The 21,661-nt window shown below is 50.6% G+C and overlaps 2 protein-coding genes across 3 annotated transcripts in view; one reads left to right on the top strand and one right to left on the bottom strand.

Annotated features, from left to right (window-relative positions):
* Ngef (neuronal guanine nucleotide exchange factor) overlaps window positions 1-4,583 on the top strand; it is a 37,732-nt gene extending 33,149 nt beyond the window's left edge. Inside the window, 9 exon segments of the mRNA XM_052750501.1 lie at window positions 1-81; window positions 466-621; window positions 1,444-1,523; window positions 2,212-2,276; window positions 2,278-2,317; window positions 3,674-3,750; window positions 3,752-3,784; window positions 3,786-3,842; window positions 3,844-4,583. The exon segment at window positions 1-81 is cut by the window's left edge and continues 83 nt beyond it. Coding sequence (XP_052606461.1) covers window positions 1-81; window positions 466-621; window positions 1,444-1,523; window positions 2,212-2,276; window positions 2,278-2,317; window positions 3,674-3,750; window positions 3,752-3,784; window positions 3,786-3,842; window positions 3,844-3,867 — 613 coding nt within the window. The 3' untranslated portion in view covers window positions 3,868-4,583.
* A 1,427-nt stretch (window positions 4,584-6,010) lies between these two features.
* Window positions 6,011-11,356, bottom strand: Snorc (secondary ossification center associated regulator of chondrocyte maturation). 2 transcript variants are annotated; one of them, XM_052750503.1, is made up of 3 exons: window positions 11,108-11,356; window positions 6,319-6,483; window positions 6,011-6,175 (listed from the first exon to the last, which is right to left on the bottom strand). In XM_052750503.1, exons 1-3 carry the CDS (start codon window positions 11,178-11,180, stop codon window positions 6,066-6,068), a joined length of 348 nt encoding a protein of 115 aa, XP_052606463.1. In that variant the 5' UTR covers window positions 11,181-11,356; the 3' UTR covers window positions 6,011-6,065. The 2 variants fall into 2 exon arrangements, with proteins under 2 accessions (XP_052606463.1, XP_052606462.1); XM_052750502.1 differs by having other exon boundaries at window positions 6,301-6,483.
* Between the last annotated feature and the right edge of the window lie 10,305 nt (window positions 11,357-21,661).

Raw genomic sequence — 21,661 nt, forward strand, 5'->3', positions numbered from 1 at the left:
CCTGCGGACCAAGAAGCTCTTCAGAGAAATTTACCTCTTCCTCTTCAACGACCTGCTGGTGATCTGCCGACAGATCCCTGGGTGAGCCTGGCACCGATGGGCACTGGCGAGGACCCAGCCTTGGTCTGGCCATGGTGCAGGGTTGTGGAGCAGTCGTTAGGGTCAGGTTTTCAAAGGTCTGCTCTGCTCTTGCTCAGCTTTGGACCACAATGGAGCCTCCCTGAACCTCAGTTTCCTTCCTGAAAATGTAGAAAGCCTGCACAGTGCCTAACACTGAGCTCAATAAAGTGGCTGCTGCCCTGCCACACCCCAGGATGGGAGCTCTTCTAAGAAGCAGGGGACAGGCATGCTGGGATTTTCCTGGGGGTGGGGGTAAAGAGTGGCTAGGGCCGGATGCTGGCTCTTCCAGCCAGCCAGAGGTTCCCCTGAGACCAACCGGTCCACTGTGGCTCCCTTGTTCCCCAGAGACAAGTACCAGGTATTTGACTCGGCCCCGAGGGGCCTGCTGCGTGTGGAGGAGCTGGAGGACCAGGGCCAAACGTTGGCTAACGTGTTCATCCTGCGACTGCTGGAAAATGCAGATGACCGGGAGGCCACCTACATGCTGAAGGCATCCTCCCAGTGAGTGTCCAGTGCCATGAGCCACACCCAATGCCACTGATAAGTCGGTCTTTCCCAGGTAAAACAGGCCTCAACACACATCTGTAGGAGGCTGGCCTCTCACTACTCAGCACCCATCCTTCCCATGGGGACCCTGCATAGAGGGGCTTTTGCAGCCTCTTCGTGTTGGGGTGTAGATGGCAGGGGGTGGCTGCATGTTCCTGGGTTCGTGTGTGCACGAAAGAGCAAGTCCATCTTGTAAAATGGGCTGTCTACAGCTGGTTGCCGCCGAGGCCACTTCCCCCCCCTCCCTTTTGTTTCACTGTGTGTGGCCCTCCAGTCCTTCACTCTCCCGTGCCTGAGCAATCAGGACAGCTACATCACAGCCCCAGGCACTTGGGGGGATATATAAGACAGTAGGAAATTGCTTGGTGGACCATGGGAGCCCTGGCTTTCTCCTGACCTCCTCTGGGCTCAGCTGCCCCTAACCACACCCCACCAGGAGTTGTCACCTGCCCTGCTGAGGCCCCAGGTTCTAGTTCACAGGATGAACAGGAAGTGGTGACAGGAAATGGTGATAACATTCCCAGCTTTGCCCATAGCTGAGAGACTTTGGCTTCATTGTAACACACCTTTGAGAGCTAGCTTTCAGGACCTCACGGTCAGGCTTCAAACCCCTGCCCTGGGAGTAATATGCAGGGATTCCCTGTGCAGCTAACTGAGCCATCCCCGGGGGGCCAGACTCAGAATGTAGCTGGCGTGGGGGTCCGAGTCCACACCACAGGGCAGAGTTTTGTTTGGCTCTGCAGTTGGGGCAAACTGTCTGTCCCACTTCCTATGCAGGAGTGAGATGAAGCGCTGGATGACTTCACTGGCCCCCAACAGGAGGACCAAGTTCGTGTCCTTCACATCCCGGCTGCTGGGTGAGTCCATGACTTAGAAAAGGGGCTCTCGGTTTGGCTTTGGCTGAGACTCACTGGGCCTCAGCTTCAGGGTTCCTTGATTGCTTGTAGGACGGCACTTCTACCCCCACAGAAGTCCATCTTGGTCCCAACCAGGAGCTCAGTGCCTGTATACAACTGGCTGCCTAAGCTTCATTCAAACTGGATGGTTAAGGAAGAAATGGAAGTCCCCCGAGTCTTAAGAGTCAGGTGGCAGGATATTGGACCCAAACTCCAGGGTTCTTTTGGCTTTTCCAGTTGTCCAAAACTCATAGACGACGACGGACCCAAGGGAGCATGAGCCTGGCTACCTTGTGAAGAAGTCACTGTCCCAGCCCGCTGGCCTGTCCTCACCCCCAGGCTGTTTACTGGGTCACACCTGAGAACAAGCGGTTCTTCCTGCCTTCTAGGCTGAGAGCCCCGTCACAGCCAGTGGAATCCTTCCCTCCCTGGCCCTCGCATTCCTGGTGCCTAACAAGCCCCCCCTAGGATGTGAGCTCCTCCCGCTCAGAGGGGACCCTTCTCTGATGTGTTTTCAGCTAGGACTCAGCCCCCTGCTGCTGGCTGCTGTGTCCCCAGCAACGGCTGCCTGTTGTCCCTGCTTGTCTGGGTGTGGGACAGGGTGGGGCCTGGGATGGGGGACACACCGTACCGCTCTCCCATCCTGCAGACTGTCCCCAGGTCCAGTGTGTGCACCCGTATGTGGCCCAGCAGCCTGATGAGCTGACGCTGGAAGCTGGCAGACATCCTGAACATCCTGGAGAAGACAGAAGACGGTGAGGCTCCCGGGGGACCTCGGCAGCTCGGCCAACCCATGTCCCCTCTAAGCCTGGGTGTAAGACTAGATGGCACAGTGGGCAGGCAGAGCCCAGCATCCTTGCTGGCGCTGGCACTACCCAGGGACAATCCTGCCTGAGCACTGGCACCAGCATCCGTTTGGCCTTTCCTCAGACTTCTGGGCCTTCATTCCCTCCTATGAGCTGCAATGCCTTCCAGCAGGCCTCACGGGTGGTTTCTCTCTGTCCCCAGCCTCACCTATGGCCTCAGCCCTCCCCTAAGAGGGGGCTTGACCCTGATCTCGGCCTGTTTGGCCACAAGCTTCTGGGGACACTTGTGACCACCAGGCCAAGAAGCCCTGTTCCTGTCCCACCCTGTAGGTTGCATGCAGAATTGGCTCCAAATGGAGTTTTTTTCTGTAGCCCCCTGACCAATTGAATCCCTATGTAACCAGTGTGGCTCCCTTTCTTGTTCAGCAGTTTTCCACTTTTGTATATTAACTGTTCCTGATCAAGATCCCAGGAGTAGCTGGGGATGATGGCACATACCTCTAATTCCACCATTCAGGAGGCAGAGGCAGAAGGATCCCTGAAATTTTATGAGTGGCGTGGGCACAGTGTGAGATCCCAGTGTCGTTACAACAGAGACAATCGAAATACCAGAGGAGAACAAAGGCTCCTTCCTGTCCCCTCCTTTGTTCCAGTTCATGATTGGAAAAACCAAGTGATCTCCACAGCATCCCTCTGGGGGTCTCAGGGACCCCCTGCCCTTTCCCCAGCATAATCCAGGGCCTCACACATGGTGGCCTGCAGAAGGCACACCTCGGACCTGGTGGGGGACAGGCTGTTCAGCAGCAAGCCTGGCAAAGACTTCTAGGAGAGGAGAGATAGCAGAGAAAAGAGGGTCGGGGCACTTGGGGACTCAGAGTGTCCCCAGTTTCTAATGGCTACCTCCCAGCAACCACTTGGCCCTCTGGGTGAGAATCTGAGAGAATATGCCCAATAAGATGGTAAGCCCACTGTCCAGGTTTGGTGGTCAGCTGTCTCCTACACTGGCCCCCTGGATGCCTTTTAGGGGTGGCCCTTCAAGTCTCCTGTCCTGGTATGGGCAGCCTTGGAAGGTTCAGAAATAGGCAGCCCCTCAGGGGAGAGCCTGGAGCCTGGTTCTTCACACTCCATGGGCTTCTTAGCACACTGTAGGGGCAATCCAAGCTTAGGTGGGGTGCCAAGCCACTGCCCTTTGGGAAATGCTGAAATCTTGAGTATGGCTCAATCCTTGCTTCCCATACAGAGTGGAACCCTAGCCAGGGAAGGCCCAGCCCTTGCCTCACCTTGACCCTGTTGCCTCCTTTGCAGGGTGGATCTTTGGTGAGCGCCTGCATGACCAGGAGAGAGGCTGGTTCCCAAGTTCCATGACAGAGGAGATCTTGAACCCCCAAGATCCGCTCCCAGAACCTCAAGGAATGTTTTCCGAGTACATAAGATGGAGGACCCTCAGCGCAGTCAGAATAAGGACCGCAGGAAGTTTGGGCAGCCGGAATCGGCAATGAAACCCAAGCTCAGGCACCAGTCTGAAGAGAGGGGTGTGGGCAGGGGGTGGGGGAGCAGGCCCAGCAGAGAACCCTGACAGACACAGAGTCTTAGGGAGGAAAGGTCAGTGCCTTCCCAGGCAACAAAGAGTGGCTTGGGCCTGCACTGTCCCTGCCCACACAGTGGGGGGCACTCTTGTCCTGGCCATTCACATGCGTACACACTGGCCAAAGGCTAAGTATTTAAGCAGTATTACACCACCTCCTCTCCAGCCTCTCAGAGCTAGAAGACAGTGGGCATGCTCCAGCGACCTTCCAGCAACTGGAAGAGGCCCACACAGGGGTTCCTGGCAGGAGGTAACTACTGTCAGGTCCCCTGAACTGCACGTGTCCTTCCCTACTTTGGAAGCCGTTAAGAGTCTACCAGGCACACCAATGGGCCGCCCCTGCCTGAGGGAGCTTGGTGAGCAGTGCTGACTCTGCCCGCCCCTCCCCGTGCCTCTGCCAGCCCCTCTTGCACGGCCAAGCCCTGCCCTCAGCAGGCCTCCCGGAGCTTGGCTGAGGGTTCATGCCTCTGGCTCCTTTCAGGGCTAGATGTCACTTGTATCTCCTGGCCCCTGAAGGAGCCCAGGTGTTTTGCAGAATGAATGAATTGGTCACTGCATCCTTTATGGTCATGGTTTTGAGAAAAGCAAATATCATTTTTGGCTGCATTAAAAGCATCCTGTATAAAATGAGGGGTGGAGGCCTGTTCTTTATCACCCTGATGCACACAGCAGTGAGGCATTTGGTTCTGGGCTGGAGGGGGGGGGGGGGGGGGAGCCGCCTTCTAGGCCAGTCGGAGAAAACCTCTCCCCAAGGAGGAGCTGCCCACACTTCAGAGGGAGCAGCTAACATCAGGTCTCAGAATGGGGATGGATTTGGGCCTCTGCTCATAGAGGGACTCAGGAAAGGGCTCTCAGAGAGAATGGGGGAGTCTTCCTGCTGCAGCGTAAGGACACATTTACAACGCCACAGGGACCCTCAGGTATCAGTAAGCAGTGGCCCTTTAGAGGATCTGACTCCAAGCCTGGGACCCAGACTCCCTACCTGGTCCAGACACTGGCCTCGGATGTTCCTCTGTGCCTTCAGTGGTAGCTGGTTCCCTGAGGCCTGCTGCTCCTACCCAGGCCTGCTCAGCCACCCATACTCATCCCTCTCTATCCCAGAGTGTCCACCCCACTTCTGTCCTGGGGAAGTGTCTGGTGCACTGTGCATCTGCCAGAAGATGTTCTACATCAGAACAGACCTTTTGTTTGTTTTGTTTCTTGAGACCATCTCCCAGTATAGCCCAGATTGGCCTTAAACTCACAGTCCCACCTTGGCCTGCTAAGTACTGGCATTTCAGGCATGTGTCACCATGCCAGACCCAGAACAGGCCCTGAGTTTGAGCCACCGCCAGGCTTTGTAGTATCTTCCCTCATATCACAGACCCTTGAGCATTCCTGGAAGGAGATGACCCCTCGGCACACTGCAACTAGAGGGCTGTAGCTCCTACCCTGGCCTACCAGACCCTCTCATCTCCACTTCACCCCTCCCCCAGTCTATCCTAGAGTGCTCCCCAACTTCTGGGTCAGCTGGAAAAGGAACAGTCCCAGGGAGAACATTTACACAAACCCCAGGTCCCAGGAATGTGTGCATTTGGAGACAGGAAAATTCTGAGCCTTGCTGGGAGGGGTGAAGACACAGGATTGGGGTTCTGAATTAGGATATGGCCCCTCCCGCCTGAGTCAAGGTCAAAAGCCTTTACTACCTCATCCAATGCCGGTCCTCCACCATTTCCCAGTTGGTCTCAAGAAACAGGATGAACCTGGGTCAAGCTCTGCTTCCCTGGCCCCAGTCCCCTCCAGGCCGAAGCACAAGGAGCCAGGAGTTCCGAGGCCCTCAGTCCCCCCTGCAGCCAGTGCTTCCTTAGAGAGTAGACACCAGACACCGGAGCTCCCCGTGCCCTGCGTGCACTCCTGGCACAACACACGCACGTGGCCACGCGTGCACATGTTCCCTTTCCACCCACAGCTCCAGGCACACGGCGCGGCCCAGCAACACGCCCCCGTCTCCGTTCACATGCCGCCAACACCTGCACGCGGGCTCGCACACGCGGGGACACAGAGGGGACAAAGGGGAGCACGGGTTGCAGAGTCGCCGCGGGCGGGCGGGCCTATGCGGCTCCTTTATTGGCTTCAAGAAGCGGAAAACTTTCTCAGCGCGACCACCACGAGTGCCAGCACCACGCAGGTGGCCAGCAGGGCGGCGATCACGATGGCCGCAATGGCGCCGGGTCCGAGCGATCCTGTGGAGGACAGAGGACCCAGTCATCCCCAGTCCAGCCCAAGCCTAGCCCTTCCTGCACTTCTTCCTCCCTTCCCTCCCTCTCATCCTTCTCCCTCCCCTCTCCCTGCCCCGCCCAGGCCCTACCTCCGTCCTGGTCCACACCTGCAGGAGGGGTGTTGTCCTCTGGTCCTGGGGCAGAGGTGGGGAACGGTGGGCCCGAGGCTGCAAGTTCCTGGCTGTAGCTGGTGCTCTCCAAGGGACCTTCACCCGACGGCAATTCAATGGGCTCATTCCACAGGGTGGGACTGGGCTCCTGGGGACCCTCTGCTGTAAAGCCAATGACGGGCATTGGGGCTCAGGTGGTCTGCTGACGGGGATGCCGACCCTCCCCACCAGATCAGCTGAGGGATGCCTTATGTAGAACTCATGCTTAGTTCTACACCAGCTCCCACATTTCACAGGGTGAGGCACCTGGCTGGGAAATGCGCTCCTAAGTTTGGGAGACCATCCACGTGTGACTCAGAACACCCACTGAGCATTAAGGTCACTGGAGGACAGACTGATCCGTGCAGAGAGACAGGGACATTTGCAAAATGGGGATTCCTCTGTCCCTCGGGGCAGACACAGCTCAGTCTTCACCTGGGGCAAAGGCTGAGAGTCCAGGACCTTTGAGGGTGCCACTACTCAAATAAAGACCAGAAGAAGCCCACTCAGGCCACAGCCTCAGATCAGGAGACAACCTTGGACATCTAACAGCCCCTCCCCCAACCCAAGACAAGCACATTTCTGCCTGCAGGAAGGAGGGACCATGAAGGGAAGGTGGGGAGGTTCCCACACTACACCAGCCTCAGTCTGCACATGGGTCCCTGGGTGGCCTTTTTACTAGGAATCCTCTGCCTCTGGGGCGGGGAGTCAGCATGATTTGGGGGTACCCAGGGATCCCAGAGGGAAGGAAGGAGACAGGGAGTGCAGGATGGATGAGAGTCAAGTGATGCTTCCACCTGCTGCAGCTCTACCGTACCCAAACACACATCACTGTAGGGAGCACAGCCCGTGAAGTCCAGAGCACCACACACCCTTGGGCCAACCTCCTCCCCAAGACAGAAGTTCAAGCCCAGGATGGAGATCAGGCTCTAAGATTTCCTCTCAGCCTGCCCTCCTAGTATCTCAGCTGATCCCTGCCGGTGCCCTGATCCCAACTGGGAAGGCAAGTGATCCAGGAACACTCAGTCCCCAAACAGGTCCTCACACAGGCCCGGTGGATATCACTCCTCCATCTCACCAATTCCAGCTGCTTGTGGCATGGGGACCATTTTGTCCCTAATGAGAGACGAGAAAGTCAAAGGCCCGGACTGGGTGGAGACAGCCCCGGGGAGGTGGTCCAGAGCCCTGGGCAGGGTGGTGACGGCTGTGTCTCCTGACAGACCCCCATTAAGAGTGCACCTCTGTTACCAGCGCCGCCACAACCTGCAGGTCCCTAAGTCTCCTCTGAGCCAAGGACTCCATCTTGAGTGCCTTTCTCTCTCTGTGGATAGGCTCCGGATAGCAACTGCTCAGGGGAGGAGCCGAGGGACTCGTGTGTTTCTGCCCACAGTGCCCACCCGGGGCAAACAGAACACACAGCCAAAGCCCGACTCCAGTCAGCCTCAAAATAACCAAGCCCTTCAAAACCATCAAGGTCTGGGAAGGGAGGAGAATTTGTGAGGAAGGATCTGTGGGGATTTGTTCTGGACCAGGACAGGAGAGGGGTCATATGCCCTGTCAGAGACTCTGGGTGAGGCTGGTGAGCACCGTGCCGGGGTCCCCATCCCGGTTTGATACCTCTTTCTGCTTGGGAAAGAGAGTGTCTTTGTTCTTAACTGAGAACTCAGGATGAATGGTGTTGGCATCGTTGGACTGCTTCTGCGTTTGTGGTCAAGGAGCAGTGTGGCCAATGTTGGTAACTGGTAACTAGGTAAAGGCTAGGGTAGGGTGCTGGGGTTTGGTAGAGAAACTGGAATCTTTTCACTATAAGATTTTAGCAGCTCCCTGACTCCCTAGGTTCTACCCTGATACCTCTCACAAACCTGGGCCAAACTTGAGACTCAACTTGTAGGCAGGGACTACTGTCATGTGTCCCGCGGTTTCCCCAGACTAGGACCCTTTTCAGAAAAGACTGGCCAAAGGCCTCCAAAGACTGCTGTTGCCCACTTCAGGAGGCTTCCTTCTCACTGAGATCAGGGCTGGTGCCTGGGCCAGCCTCCTACTACCCGTGAAAAAGCACTCTGTGAAGAGGGCAAAGTGACCTGGTCAGAGAAGGCAGTGTTTATAGCCTAAAAGCCCTGATGAAAGGCTTCAGGCCTCAAGCAGTCTAGCCTCAGGCTCCCAGGGCTGGACAGAGAAAAACTCTGAACATGCCTGCCATGCTCCAAGCCCTGAGGTCTGGGCTTCATAGACTGCCAGTCTGCCCTGAGACTCTTCAGGACACACCCAAAACAGGCAGGCAGGCAGGCCTCTCCCTATCCCATCTCTCCTGGCCAAAGCTCACCTCCAATGCCAGGGAAGCTGCCCAAGGATTCTGAGTCCCAGGCCCAGCCCGCCTAAGTGGTGCCTATTCCCTGGCCAGGGACGGGGCTTGCCTCGACACACCAAAGAAGGAGGTGTTTCTGTGGCCGTAGTCCAGGTCTCATCTTGTTTCTTTACGTATTCCATGTTCTCCAGACTCGGGATAGTAAGAAGGAGCAACAAGCCAGCTCCCTCCAAGTCCCCTGGGCAAGCCAGGAACCATGGTCAGTGTGACAGCAGGTCAGGGGTGGGGATGAGAAGAAGGAGGGTCAGTGCGGGACCCCAGGAGCAGGATGTGGAGGAAGCAGGCTGACTGGCAGCCAGTGAGGACAAGGAAGGGAGGCATAGCAGGGGCCTCCTGAGAAGGTTCTGTCCACCTCGGCCACAGGGAGACCCACCGCAACAGTGAGCAGTGTCCCAGGACCTTCTGCTCTGGCAGAAGGGCATGGCGTCAGTGGCACAAGCTTGGACACCTCAGCCTGTCCCCTCGCCCCACCACCCCAAGCTGCTCTGCCTTTTGGTAAATAAGTTTGTTCAACAGTTAGTCTGACCACAGGCCCTGAGGCCAGGCGCCCATGCTCACAGACGGCCTTTGTGTGGCCATGAAGAGCCTTTTCATCCCCACCCTGGCCTCCTGCCCGCTCAACCTGGCCTGCTCCCCTACCTCAGTGGCTGTGGCCACCGGCTGAGGCAGAGAGGGTGGCAGGCTGGCCTGTGCCTCAACTCAGGAGTGCTCCATCTCCTCTTTCCTGCTACAGGCCTACAGCCCAGGAGAGAGACAGGGGCCATGGACCTTGTACATACTGCTCAGACCTGTGGGTCCAGGGCTGGTTCTGAGAACCTCCTATCTCCCGGTTCCCAGAACAGTCAGAACCCCAAGACACAAGTGGCATGTCATGCCTACTGTAGGCCTGCCTGTTCTTGGGGTGGGGGGGGGGGCACCCATGGAAGGAAGAGGGAGGAGAGGTCAGGGCAGGTCCTGACTATCCTCAAAGCTTCTGTGGGAACAGAAAGCCCACCCACCAAAGTTTTGTGTGCACAGCCTGACTAGGGGCTCTGGCTAGAAGCTTGAGCTGGAAGAGGCATCAGGGACCTGGGCAGGAGCCACTAGGAAGGCCCAAGCTGCAGGGCTTTGCCAAGCAACTGCCTCACTGTGGCAGGAAGCTGCATGGGTCTCAGCCCTGGGTCCTAGGTGATGGAAAATGCCTACCAGCATTGTAAGTCACATCTCCCAACATCAGGGGTACCCTCAGGCTACATCACTAAGCACTGCTCCCACCCACCCCCAAAACTGGGTGTGTCCCAAACTATGGGAAGAGATGGTTCTCCCACAGATCCCTTTGAGCTAGGAACTCTGCTCAAATTCTGAAGACAGATTGAGTGTTGACTGGGTACTTGGCCACCCCTGAGAGCCTTGCATGTCAGACCTGGTGAGGTCTCACCATCCGCCTGTGAGGGAGGCAGGGTAGTGAGGGCCACCCCCCTGCAGATGAGGAAAGGGCCAGGGGAGGCATGGCACAGGCAGGCCAGAGCCTGGCCTTAAGCTGCTTCCTAGGATGTCAGGGGGGAGAGGAAAAGCCCACAGACCACCATCACCTGTGCCTCCTAGAGTGTGGCTGGGAGTTCCTAGGCCTTGCTTTCACAATAGAGGTGACTTCTCTCCTCCAGAGATCTGTAGACACCCCTAAAGTTCAGGCTGCAATGTTGTAAGACAATCGGGGAACCTAGAGCAAGCTGCCCTTCTGCTGACTACTGAACAACCGCGGAAGACTTATTCTTGCGTAGAGCAAAACCTACCTGTGCCTACATCCCTGCTCTGAAGCTGACCTGGAACATCCCCGCCATGCGGCCTCTCTCATCAGACCCCCCCAATGTAGCCATCCAGGTCTCAATGCAGTGTCCTCACCATTCTGCAAAGGACTCGGAGAACTATCCACCTCTATGGTGACAGCACCCAGGTCATAAGCCAGCAGGGAAGGGTTTGCAGAATTTAAAGGAATTCTAAGTCACTGGATTTTCTGCCCAGCATCTGGGGCTCTGGCCTCTTAGCCCTTTGCCCTTTGTCTGATGGGCCCTCCCACCTCCCAGATACAGCAGCCTCCAGAAGTTCTAGTGACAAAAACCCCCAGAACTCCAGACAACCAAATGTCCTCGGCTCCGATCCCCCGGTCGCCCTCCTATGTCAATGGTCTCCCATCCCTGCTGCTAACAGTTCCCTGACACATCATCTTATTCAGCTTCTACCAGCCAGCATTGTGGGAGCCCCCCACCCCCAGAATCACCACAGCTGGGCCTCCCGCCTCTTGTGAGGGGTTTATGCCCTGTAGATACTGAGAATCTGGTCCCATTGGTAATTGTTGTCCCTGAGAAGTTGGTGGCAGCAGAGCCAACGGCCTGTGCCTCTTACCTGTGAGCACCACAGGGGCTAGGACCCCAGAGATGAGCAGCAGCGCCATGTGCAGGGCCAGACAAGATGCCATCCTGGCGGGGAGTGAACAGTGTGGGGGACACAGAGGACTAAGCGGCTGGGCTCAGGCAGCAGGCAAGAGGCTTCAAAGAGCTGGGAAGGGTTTTCATCAATGCAAACTCTGTCCTCCTGGGACACCGTGCCCGCCCCCCACACATGCACACACAGGCGCGCACACAAACACAGAGAGAGAGAGAGAGAGAGAGAGAGAGGAGAGAGAGAGAGAGAGAGAGAGAGAGAGAGAAGGAGGGAGAGAGAAGGAGGGAGAGAGGGGGGGGGGAGAGAGAGAGAGAGAGAGAGAGAGAGAGAGAGAGAGAGAGAGAGAAGGAAAGAGAAAGAGAAAGCTCAGGCAGACCTGCTGTCCTGAACCACCAAACAGCCCCACCCTGGAAAGGACCAGGGAAAACTGCTTTTTATTTCTCCACTTCTCCATTTTTTCTTCCTTTTCTCACGCCCCCTCCCCCCCCCCGCCCCTCCCCTTTCTTTCTCTTCTCTCTTAATACACACACAATACACACCATCCGCATGTATTCCTGGCCCACTGGAAATAAGAACTTTCCAGGCTTCCCAAGACAGAAGCCTCACCCAGGGACCTTGGGCACGACAAATGCCTTGGGACCACTGTGCCCAGGGCTCCTGAGTGGCCCAGCAACGTGCATGGAGACTCAGCTCGTTCACTTCCCACTTGAGAACCTGTTAAAACGACTTGCTACAGCTCTGGTTAACACAGCTCCTTTAATGCACTTTCCACTAAAGCCCCTGGCTGCTCTAGACCCTTTTCCAGAAAAGCCTTTGCCTTGCCGCCTTGTTCTCAGAGGCACCCTCCTCTAATCGCGAGACTCAGTTTCATCTTTTAGCCTGCTCCAGAGTCCAGCTCACTGCCTTCCCAACAGCTCTGTCAGGCCGCTGCTGACCAAGCATGCTGGCCTCCACGGCCTCTACCCACATCCCCAGATGGACTTCCGGCCCTCCTGCCTCTCAGGTGTGCTCACCATGAAAGTCCCCAAAGTCTCTTTCCTTTGTCCCCACTTCCAGGCCCCAGAGGCCCTGCTACTCCTTCTACTTAATAGTTTTTTTTTTCCCAGCAAAAGCCAAATGTAGGGCTTCCCCTAGCCAGACTTCCCTCCGCTCCCTGTTCCCCTCTGTGTTCCGGCTGCTGGCTCTGACTGCACTCCTCCAGGATACTAGACAGGATCCTGCCCCAGGGCATTTGCACCTCTCTCCTTGCCCAGAAAGTAGTGCCTACACCTATCAGGTGTTCACCTCATTTCCTTCAGGTCTCAGTTTGGTCAGTCAGTCTGCATCCTCTCAACGTATCACTTCAAATTTCTTCGTAGCACTTAAATTTTTATGAATTTTCATCTTCCTCCTCCTTTTGTGCTAATTTCCAGAGGAAAAACTTTCATACAAGGTGTATTCATCAGCCATTTGTTACTGAGACAAAATCCCCAAGGAAGTCATTTAAAGAGAGCAAAGGTTTACTTTGGCGTACAGTTTCAGGGGTTATGGTCCTGGTTAGCTTGCCCCGTTGCCGTGAGCCTATGAAGAGGCAGTGACAGTGACAGAGAAGGCTGCTGCCCTCCTAGCAGAGGAGGACAGAGAGGGAGATGGGTCTGGGGACAGGACATCCTTTGAAAGGTATGCCCTGAGGCCCACTTCTTCCAAATACGTTCTGCCCCCTTCCCCTATGAACTCCTCAATGGACCAACTCATTGACAAAGCTACCGTTCTCATAAGCATTCTTCAACGCATGAATCCTTCAAGGTGACACTTCACATCCAAATCATAGAAGATGTGTATGAATCTTGTTTACAGGTTGATGAGTTTTTGTATTAGGTAGACTTTAAATTTCCTTTTGTATGTATATGTGGTATATGCATATGTATGCATGTTCACATGTATGTGGGCACACATCCTCTTGTGCACATAAAGAAGTCAGAGGCTGACATCAGGTGTTGTGGGTGGAGTTTTCCTGACATAACTGCCTGCTCCCAAATAACCGGCAGCCATTTCCCAAATAACTGACTCAGAGACGTAATATAAATTATAAATGCTCAGCCAATAGCTCAGGTTTGTTACTAATTAGCTCTTACAACTTAACCCGTTTCTGTTAATCTATGTGCTGCCCCAAGGCTCCTGGCTTTTACCTTTATCGCATTTTGTGTGTTCAACTCATTCTCCATCTGGCTGGGGACTCCTCTGACTCCACCCTTCCCTTCCTCATCCCATCATTCTCAGTTTGGCTTTCCCACCTAACTTTGTCCTGTTCAGCTATTGGCCAGTCAGCTTCTTTATTAAACCAATCATAGCGACACATATTCATGCAGTGTGCAGAAGGACTGTCCAACAGCAGGGGTCTTTCTCAAGCTCTTCCCACCTCATTTACCAAGGTGGGGTCTCACCCAACCCTGAGTTTGCTACCCAACTACTTCAGCCAGCTTGCTCCAGGGATGCCCTCTGCCCGCTGAGTTCTGGGATTACAGCTAGGCCATCCTGCTCACCCTGGCTTTCATGTGGCTGCTGGGGATCCAGCTCTGGTCCCCACGCTTGGGTGGCAAGCACTTTACCCACTGCGCCGCCCCCCAGTATCGCCATTGTATTAGTACTCAGCTAGGTAATTGTGTGTGGTTACCTCCCCATGATAAGGAAATTGGCTGGGTCTGCTTGGATTTGGTTGTTTTGTCTTTTTGCTTATTTATTTCTGTATTGAATACTTTAAAAAATATTTGTAGGGTATTTTTGTATCTTTCAGATAAAAATCCTTTGTCATACATCTGGGACAGTTCTTTTAGATAAAGTGTACACTGGCTCCCCCGTGATGTTGAGCAAGTTACTGAGGTAATGGCTTAAAGCAACATCTTGTGTCACTTAATATGCTGCACTCGGGACCTGGGGTCATTTCTGCAGCACACCTTCAAAACTGCATAACCACTGTCCAATCATGAGGAAACCCAGAGAAAGCCAAAGGAGGCACATTCTAAAAAGAGACAAAAAACAAAACAAAGAAACCAAACCAAAACAACAACAACACATAAAAAAACAATGTCAAGGTGTGAGGAGATAGGCTGAGAAACCAGCGGCTCCAGATTGAAGGAGCCTCAAGAGACATGGTCACTGCAGGCACAACGGCCGTGAGGGACACCCTGCATCTATGCAGGCTTCGCCAAGGCTCTGGGTGAAATAACTGTTGAAATATTAGCACAGCTTGAATATTGAAATAATTCCATACCATCAATTTCCTAATTTTCATAGTTGCAGTATGGGTAAGTACCAGACTATTTTGAGGAAATATTAGGACTGCTTAATGATAAGGGACATAAAGTGTGCAATCTACTCTCAAATGGTTAGTTAAGAAATACTGAGCCTGCATCCATGTTCAGTGCTGCTCTATTTACAACAGCCAGAAATTGGATACAGCCTAGATGTCCATGAAACTGAGGAACAGATAATGAAAATGTGATACATTTATGTGATGGAATATTATTCAGCTGTTAGGAAAAGTAAAATTTTGCAGATAAATGGAGCTAGAAAAAAAATCATCCTGAGTGAGGTAACCCAGACCCCAAAAGACAAATATTGTATGTTTTCTCTTATATGTGGATGTTGGTTTTTAAGCTTTGACATGTGTGCTACAATCTGAATAAGCATAGAGGTTTGGTTCCCAATAAGAGACAAGGAGGGAGGAGAGGATCGCTCAAGGAAGGAGAAATAGAATCCAGTGCTGTGGAGAGACAGGGAAAACTAGTCTACGAGCATTAAATAGGAATGGTGATGGGAGCAGGGCCAATGAGGGAAGATGGGGAGGGACAATTAACACCAAAGGCCATTTGAAAAACCATATGAAAATCTACTACTGTAGAGCTTCATATATATATATATATATATATATATATATATATACACACACACATACATGAAAGGAGTCTAAACAGAGGCACTGTGTAATAGAGGAGAGAACACTCCACTACACATCTTAGGCTACAGAGTAAAACTTCCGCTGCTAGGAATGGGTCACTTCTTATTGAGTTACTGGCCAAGGGTCCTATGGACCCCTCCCCAAACATCACAGGCTATTGCCAAGGCTATTGGTTACTCTCCACAACCTGATGGTAAGGCCCTATTGCCAAAAACAACATTCATGTCATTGAACATGGAGAAGGCGAGCTGGTGCCCAACTAAAAGCTTTGTCCCTACTGATGAGCATTCATGGTGTTAGAAGTTACTCTGCATGCAACAAGAGGAGAAAGGTAATCATCAGGGTCACTCAGTTACAAACCCTATGACCTAGGACAGGGGCATGCTGAAGGACACACTGGTGGAATAGTGGGACAAATGGCACAAGAGTAACCAACCACTTTTTAGTTCTTTATTACTAGATTTTTTACACAATATGTTCTGATTATGGTTTCCTCTCACCCAACTCCTACCAGATCCTCCCCATTTACCCACCCACCCAAATCTATACCCTTTCTCTCTGTCTCTGTCTCCTCTCTCTCTCTCTCTCTCTCTCTCTCTCTCTCTCTCTCTCTCTCTCTCTCTCTCACTAGAATACAAATAGTCCTCTAAATACTAAGATAAAACTTAAACTGGAATAAGACCAAACTAACAGGGGCAGGGGAAGCAAAGGAAAAGCACAAGAAACGCATACAGATGGCAAGACCACTTTGCAAGTTGGGTTTAAGACCCACGCCAGGGGATGGAACCCACACCTGACACTGCTAAAGTGGCCAAGAATCAGAGACTAAAGAGGTCATGGGTGGAGGGGAAAATCAAATATGATTAGTATGCTAAAGGAACGAAATGATAAAATGACTCCAAATGGCATATTGTTATACCCAACGATCAGTCCCTCAACCCTCATCAGAGAAGCTTCTTCTTGCAGTAGATGGGAATTAACACAGAGACCCACGACTGGACAATGAGACTCTTCAAAAAGCATTAAGCCCAGATGGGATGACTTCATCAAACCCTAACCCCTTCCCTCTATGCAGAAGGAGGTGGGAAGATTCTAAGAGCCGGGTGATGGGTGACTCCAAGGAAAGAGTATCTTCCAGACACAACAAGAGTGGTGTATATGAACTCAGAGACCTTCATAGTTCAAAACAGACAGGGATCCCAGAACCGAGAGAGCGAAGTCATGGGGTCCCACACCTAAACAAGAAGCTATCTGCAGTTAATACCTGCTGGCAATGGAGGAAAATCAGTTTTCACCAATGAGTCTCACTGGGTGTATCAATTACATTCCAGGGCAGGTCCCACTACCATGACTAGTTGCACAACACAAAACAAACCCAATGGTATTTTTGTGGACTTTTTGTTTCATTTTGTTTTATCTTGGCATTTTTTGTCTTATTAGTCTTTTACCCATTTGTTTTGATTTTCATTAGTGTGTTGGAGGGTGTTTCTTTTTATTTCTTTTCTTTCTTTCTTTCTTTTTTTTTTTTTTTAAGAGAGGGAGACCAGGGGCTGGAGAGATGGCTCAATGGTTAAGAGCACTGGCAGCTCTTCCAGAGGTCCTGAGTTCAATTCCCAGCAACCACATGGTGGCTCACAACCATCTGTAATGAGATCTGGTGCCCTCTTCGTGCATGCAGGAGTATATGCAGCCAGATTATATACTGTACAATAAATAAATAAATCTTTAAAAAAAAAAGAGGGAGACCATAAAGTTGGGTGGGTAAAGGAGTGGGGAGAATCTGGGAGGATTTGGCAGATGGGAAAAATATGTTCAAAATATATTGTATGAAGAAAAATATTTTAAATTAAAGAATAGTAAAAATAAAAGAAATACTGAGCTTGTCTAATTAGAGAATACAATGTAGATGTACCAATATGTTAACTGCTGGGGAATTATGCCATGTACCATGATTACAACTTTCAAACTAAACAACATTCCCTTCCACAAATTGCTTTTTTTTTTAAAGATGTATTTATTTATTATGAATACAGTGTTCTGCCTGCATGTATGCCTGCACTCCAGAAGAGGGCACCAGATCTCATTATAGATGGTTGTGAGCCAACATGTGGTTGCTGGGAATTGAACTCATGACCTCTGGAAGAACAGCCAGTGCTCTTAACCTCTGAGCCATCTCTCCAGCCCCAAATTGCTCCTTTTTAGTAATTAAATAGGTCTACATGACAATCCTGGACACTAAACTGTCCCATTATGAAGGAGTCACAGTCTTATTCTGGTTGAGCCAACATGACAGCAACAGAATCAACTCTGACCAACGTGACAACAGATATGATCATCTGCCAGTGCCTGGGATGCCACAAGAAGGCTGTCCCACCATCAGCAATTTCCCTGTGCCTGATGGGGCAGGGAGAGAAATAGAAATATCTAATTTGCAGAAAATACAGGGCATATAAAGAAACTGGCACCATAAGGATACTTGCTACTAAGTTATATGTATGGTATACTCTCCAAATGTATTTTTATGAAGAAAGTATTAAAATTAAGACACTTCAAGCTAAATGCAATGAACAGCATTTTGATTTTTCAATTAAAAAAACAACACTTTTGGGTTAGCCTGAGAAAATTACTTATGGTCTGGACATAAATATTGTTAGTACTTGTAAATGTGATAAGGTACTTTTTTGTCGTTGTTTTTGTTTTTTCCTTTGTTTCTTTTGTTTTTCAAGACAGGGTTTCTCTGTGTAACAGCCCTGGATGTCCTGGAAACTCGCTCTGTAGACCAGGCTGGCCTCGAACTCACAGAGATCCACCTACCTCTGCCTCCCAAGTGCTGGGATTAAAAACGTGCGCCACCACACCTGGCTAATACAGTACTTTTAAAAAGGTGTCCTCTCTTGCCGGGCGGTGGTGGCGCACGCCTTTAATCCCAGCACTCGGGAGGCAGAGGCAGGCGGATCTCTGTGAGTTCAAGGCCAGCCTGGTCTCCAAAGCGAGTTCCAGGAAAGGCGCAAAGCTACACAGAGAAACCCTGTCTTGAAAAACCAAAAAAAAAAAAAAAAAGGTGTCCTCTCTTACCATACACAGGAAAACATCAATAACATAATATCTGGCATGTGAGTTAAATATTTTGAAGGAAATGCTGTGACTCTTGACCTTTGCCTAGTTGTACCGGAAAGAAGCTTGCTACACTAGTCTATATGTGTTAGTTTCTTCATCAACAAGCAAAGGTCAACCTGAGATCAAAGTAATAAAGGTGGTAAGAACCCAGGACCTCAGATGAACATGGATCCCTTAGGAAGGAGTGTCAGGGTCACCACACAGGACAGTGGCTGTGGGAGAACACAGATCGCAGGATGAGCTTCAGGAGGTCAACAACTGCCACCTCAGTCTCTTGACCAAACAGGACTGCAGGAGCTAAGGAGTTCAGTTCTTTCTTACACAGACAGACATTTGTGGAGACAGACCTCTTTCTTCTATTGCAGAGGACACCAAGTTCTAGGTGCAACTGGAAGACTGGGAGTCGGAAGCTGTCCAGTCTATTGACCTTTCAAAGCGAAGTTTCCTCCTCCAGTCGGCTCTGAATACCAACTCCAACTTCTCTTCCATTTTTATTATTTGATTACATAAATAGTTTGTCTTTCATGATGGGACTCTGACCTGCTTCAGATCCATTTTATGTGATCAAAGTCACAAAGTCCATGAAGGTATTTGTCCCTCTACATAAGTGCCACTATGCTTGCATTTCAGCTTGGGTCTCTGTGATGGTTTGAATAAGAATGGCATCCATCAGCTCTTATATTTGAATGCTTAGTAATCAGTGATTGGCACTGCTTGAGAAGGAATAGGAAGTTTGGCCTTTTGGAGTGGGTGTGTCCTTTTTGGAGGAAGTGTTTCACTGGGGGTGGGCTTTGAGGTTTCAAAAGCCCAAGCCAGGTCCAGTGGCTCTCTCTCCCTGCTGCCTGCAGATCCAGATCTACTTCTCCAGCACCATGTCTGTCTGCTGCTGTGAAATGATCCTTTCTGTACACTGTGAATATGTATTACTTTCCTTGGTTAATAAAAAGCAAGAAGTTAGGTGGGACAGCCAAACTGAGAATGATGGGAAGGAGGGCAGAGTCAGGAGAGATGTGAGCCAGCCTCCCAGGTAGCAGGACATGCTAGAGGTCAGGTAAAGCCATGAGCCACGTGGCAATGTATACATTAATAGATATGGGTTAATTTAAGTATAAGAGTAAGAGTTAGCTAGTAACAAACCTGAGCTATCAGCCGAGCATTTATAATTCATGTTCAGCCTCTGAGTTGGCTATTTGGGACCAGGCAGTCAGGACAGGAAATGTTTACATATGGCGTTCCAATGTGTGACCAAAATTTCTACATATAAACCTGACAAAGCTTTAAAAAGGATTCATACACAAGAACAGAGTCAACCACAGTTTTTTGGTAGCTAGCTGCCTTTTCTCTGGTAGGCCCTGTTTTCTGGTGGCGAGCAGAGGCAAGGCTCCTTTAAGAAACCTTCCTGGCTCGGTGCTAGCAGCAAAAACCGGCAGCTCTTTTGAGAGGCTCTACTACCAAACACTTAAATGGTGTTTGTGAGTAGCCAGCAGCATGCTACCCAGTCGCAGCATGGACCCAGAGACTTCCCTGAGTTGGGGCTGTAAACATGGCTTTCAGAGCTGGTTGTAAATGTATCTCCGCCATGAGACTAGACACTTGGGGAACCAAGGGGGAGGAGCAGGCACCAGCACAACATGATCTAAGCTACACAGCAGTTTTTTTGCTCATGCAGACAGAAAAGGTTACAGATAAACAGTAAGGACAGATTCAAACTAAAAGAGCCTCTAAACAGGTCACAGTGTGTTTAAAAATATGCGTAGGCTTGGGAGAGAGAAGAAAATATATATATACAGTCTTAGATTAAAAAAAACCTTAAAGTCCTTAAAAATAGAGTAATAAAAATAGAAGCCATGTAAAGATGGGAAATACACAGAGTCTGGGTCCTGCATGTTATTGTGTTGTCTTTGAATTTTTGGGCTGCAAAAAGACAGTGGATTATGGAAACTGATAGATTAAACCAACCTATATATTTTTAAAACATCTTGACTTCAAAATTTAAGTCAAAAGATGTTACTTTGGGGAAGAAGTTATGTTTTCATTTCGACAGGAAATGAGAGGCTATGGATTCATTCCAGATTAAAGAAAATCAGGTTTGATCAAGGAAGACCCCCTAAAATTCTGACATAAAAAATGAGTAAATTCAGACCTAAGAAAAAAATGAACTACAAGACGTGATGTATATTTTACCTGCTCAAATACATAACAAAAAATAGTCTTTGGCTGACTTGTGTACAATGCATATTCTATACTTGTATTAATACAGATATGTTAACTTTAAAAGTTTCTATTTCCAGAGCAAGGAGACCAAACTCCAAGAAAAACAGATGCCCCAAGTGATCCAGCATTTCAAACTGCCTGTTAGTCTCCTCAGAATTCTGCATCCAGAACAGCTTCAAGGTTGCTAGCTGAGATGATCCAGCCTCACAGAATACTCCAGCCAGGACTTGACCATAATCCTCTATGGTCTCTGCTTCAGTTCCCACCTCCAGGTTCCTTCTGACTTTCCTCAATGAGGAACTGTACCAGGAGCTTTACGATAAACAGCCTTTCCTCCTCAAGCTGGTTTCGATTTTATCATAGCAACAGAGAAGCAAACCAGGAATTAACCAGCCAAATGCCACCAAAACCCCCACCAGTTAGGCTTTCCCTGGGGTCCTAAGAAACTCATCAAGTGTTAGCTGTGCATGGTTGTGTCTGTTGGCACTTCACGCCAGCTCCTGTGTTAGCTGTGCATGGTTGTGTCTGTTGGCACTTCACACCAGCTGCTCTTCTGAGGAAGCTATACTTCACAGTCTCACTGCACAAGAATGTTCATCTCAAAGCATCACTGGTCTCATTAGATTCATACATGGGCTTTTTATCTTGAAAACAAAGAAATTACCAATTTTATCACCGCTATGTCCATTTTTAAACAGTGGTATGTGTTACGTGTATGCATTAATCATACCATACTTAAAGAAGATGATTGCACTCAAAATCTAGGGGCTGGCAAGGTATCTCAGCTGAGCTGAGGTGCCTGCTTATCTGACCTCCACACATGTACAGTGGCAGGTATATGTGCACACAAATGCATCAGTTTTAAAAATTAAAAAGAGAAGTATCTTTCATCCAGAAATTTAAAGCACAAACTCCCACCCCCGCTTAACATGAAAACAGTCCTTGATGGAGATGGATAAACTCACTTTATGCTAGTCTTTACCAAAATGACTAATCTTTGGCAATGTGGCCTTGCCACTCTTTCCATCAAGGTAGGTGGGACAGAGGCCATGCTCCTGCCCCTGGAATCAAACACCATATCACAACAGGCAACCAAAGGGAAGGAGGACTTGGACCTCCACCTGAAAAGTCCACCCCACGCCCCACCAAAGCCAATGTTAACAGCTTCTGCAACTATCAGCTGAGGTCTAGCCTGCTGCCACCAACTGTCAATTACCTACTCGAGAGGCAGTCCAAAAAAGGTCTAC

The sequence above is a fragment of the Peromyscus californicus genome, unplaced genomic scaffold (assembly GCF_007827085.1).
Source record: "Peromyscus californicus insignis strain IS unplaced genomic scaffold, ASM782708v3 Scaffold_21__1_contigs__length_65335640, whole genome shotgun sequence".
NCBI lineage: Eukaryota > Metazoa > Chordata > Mammalia > Rodentia > Cricetidae > Peromyscus > Peromyscus californicus.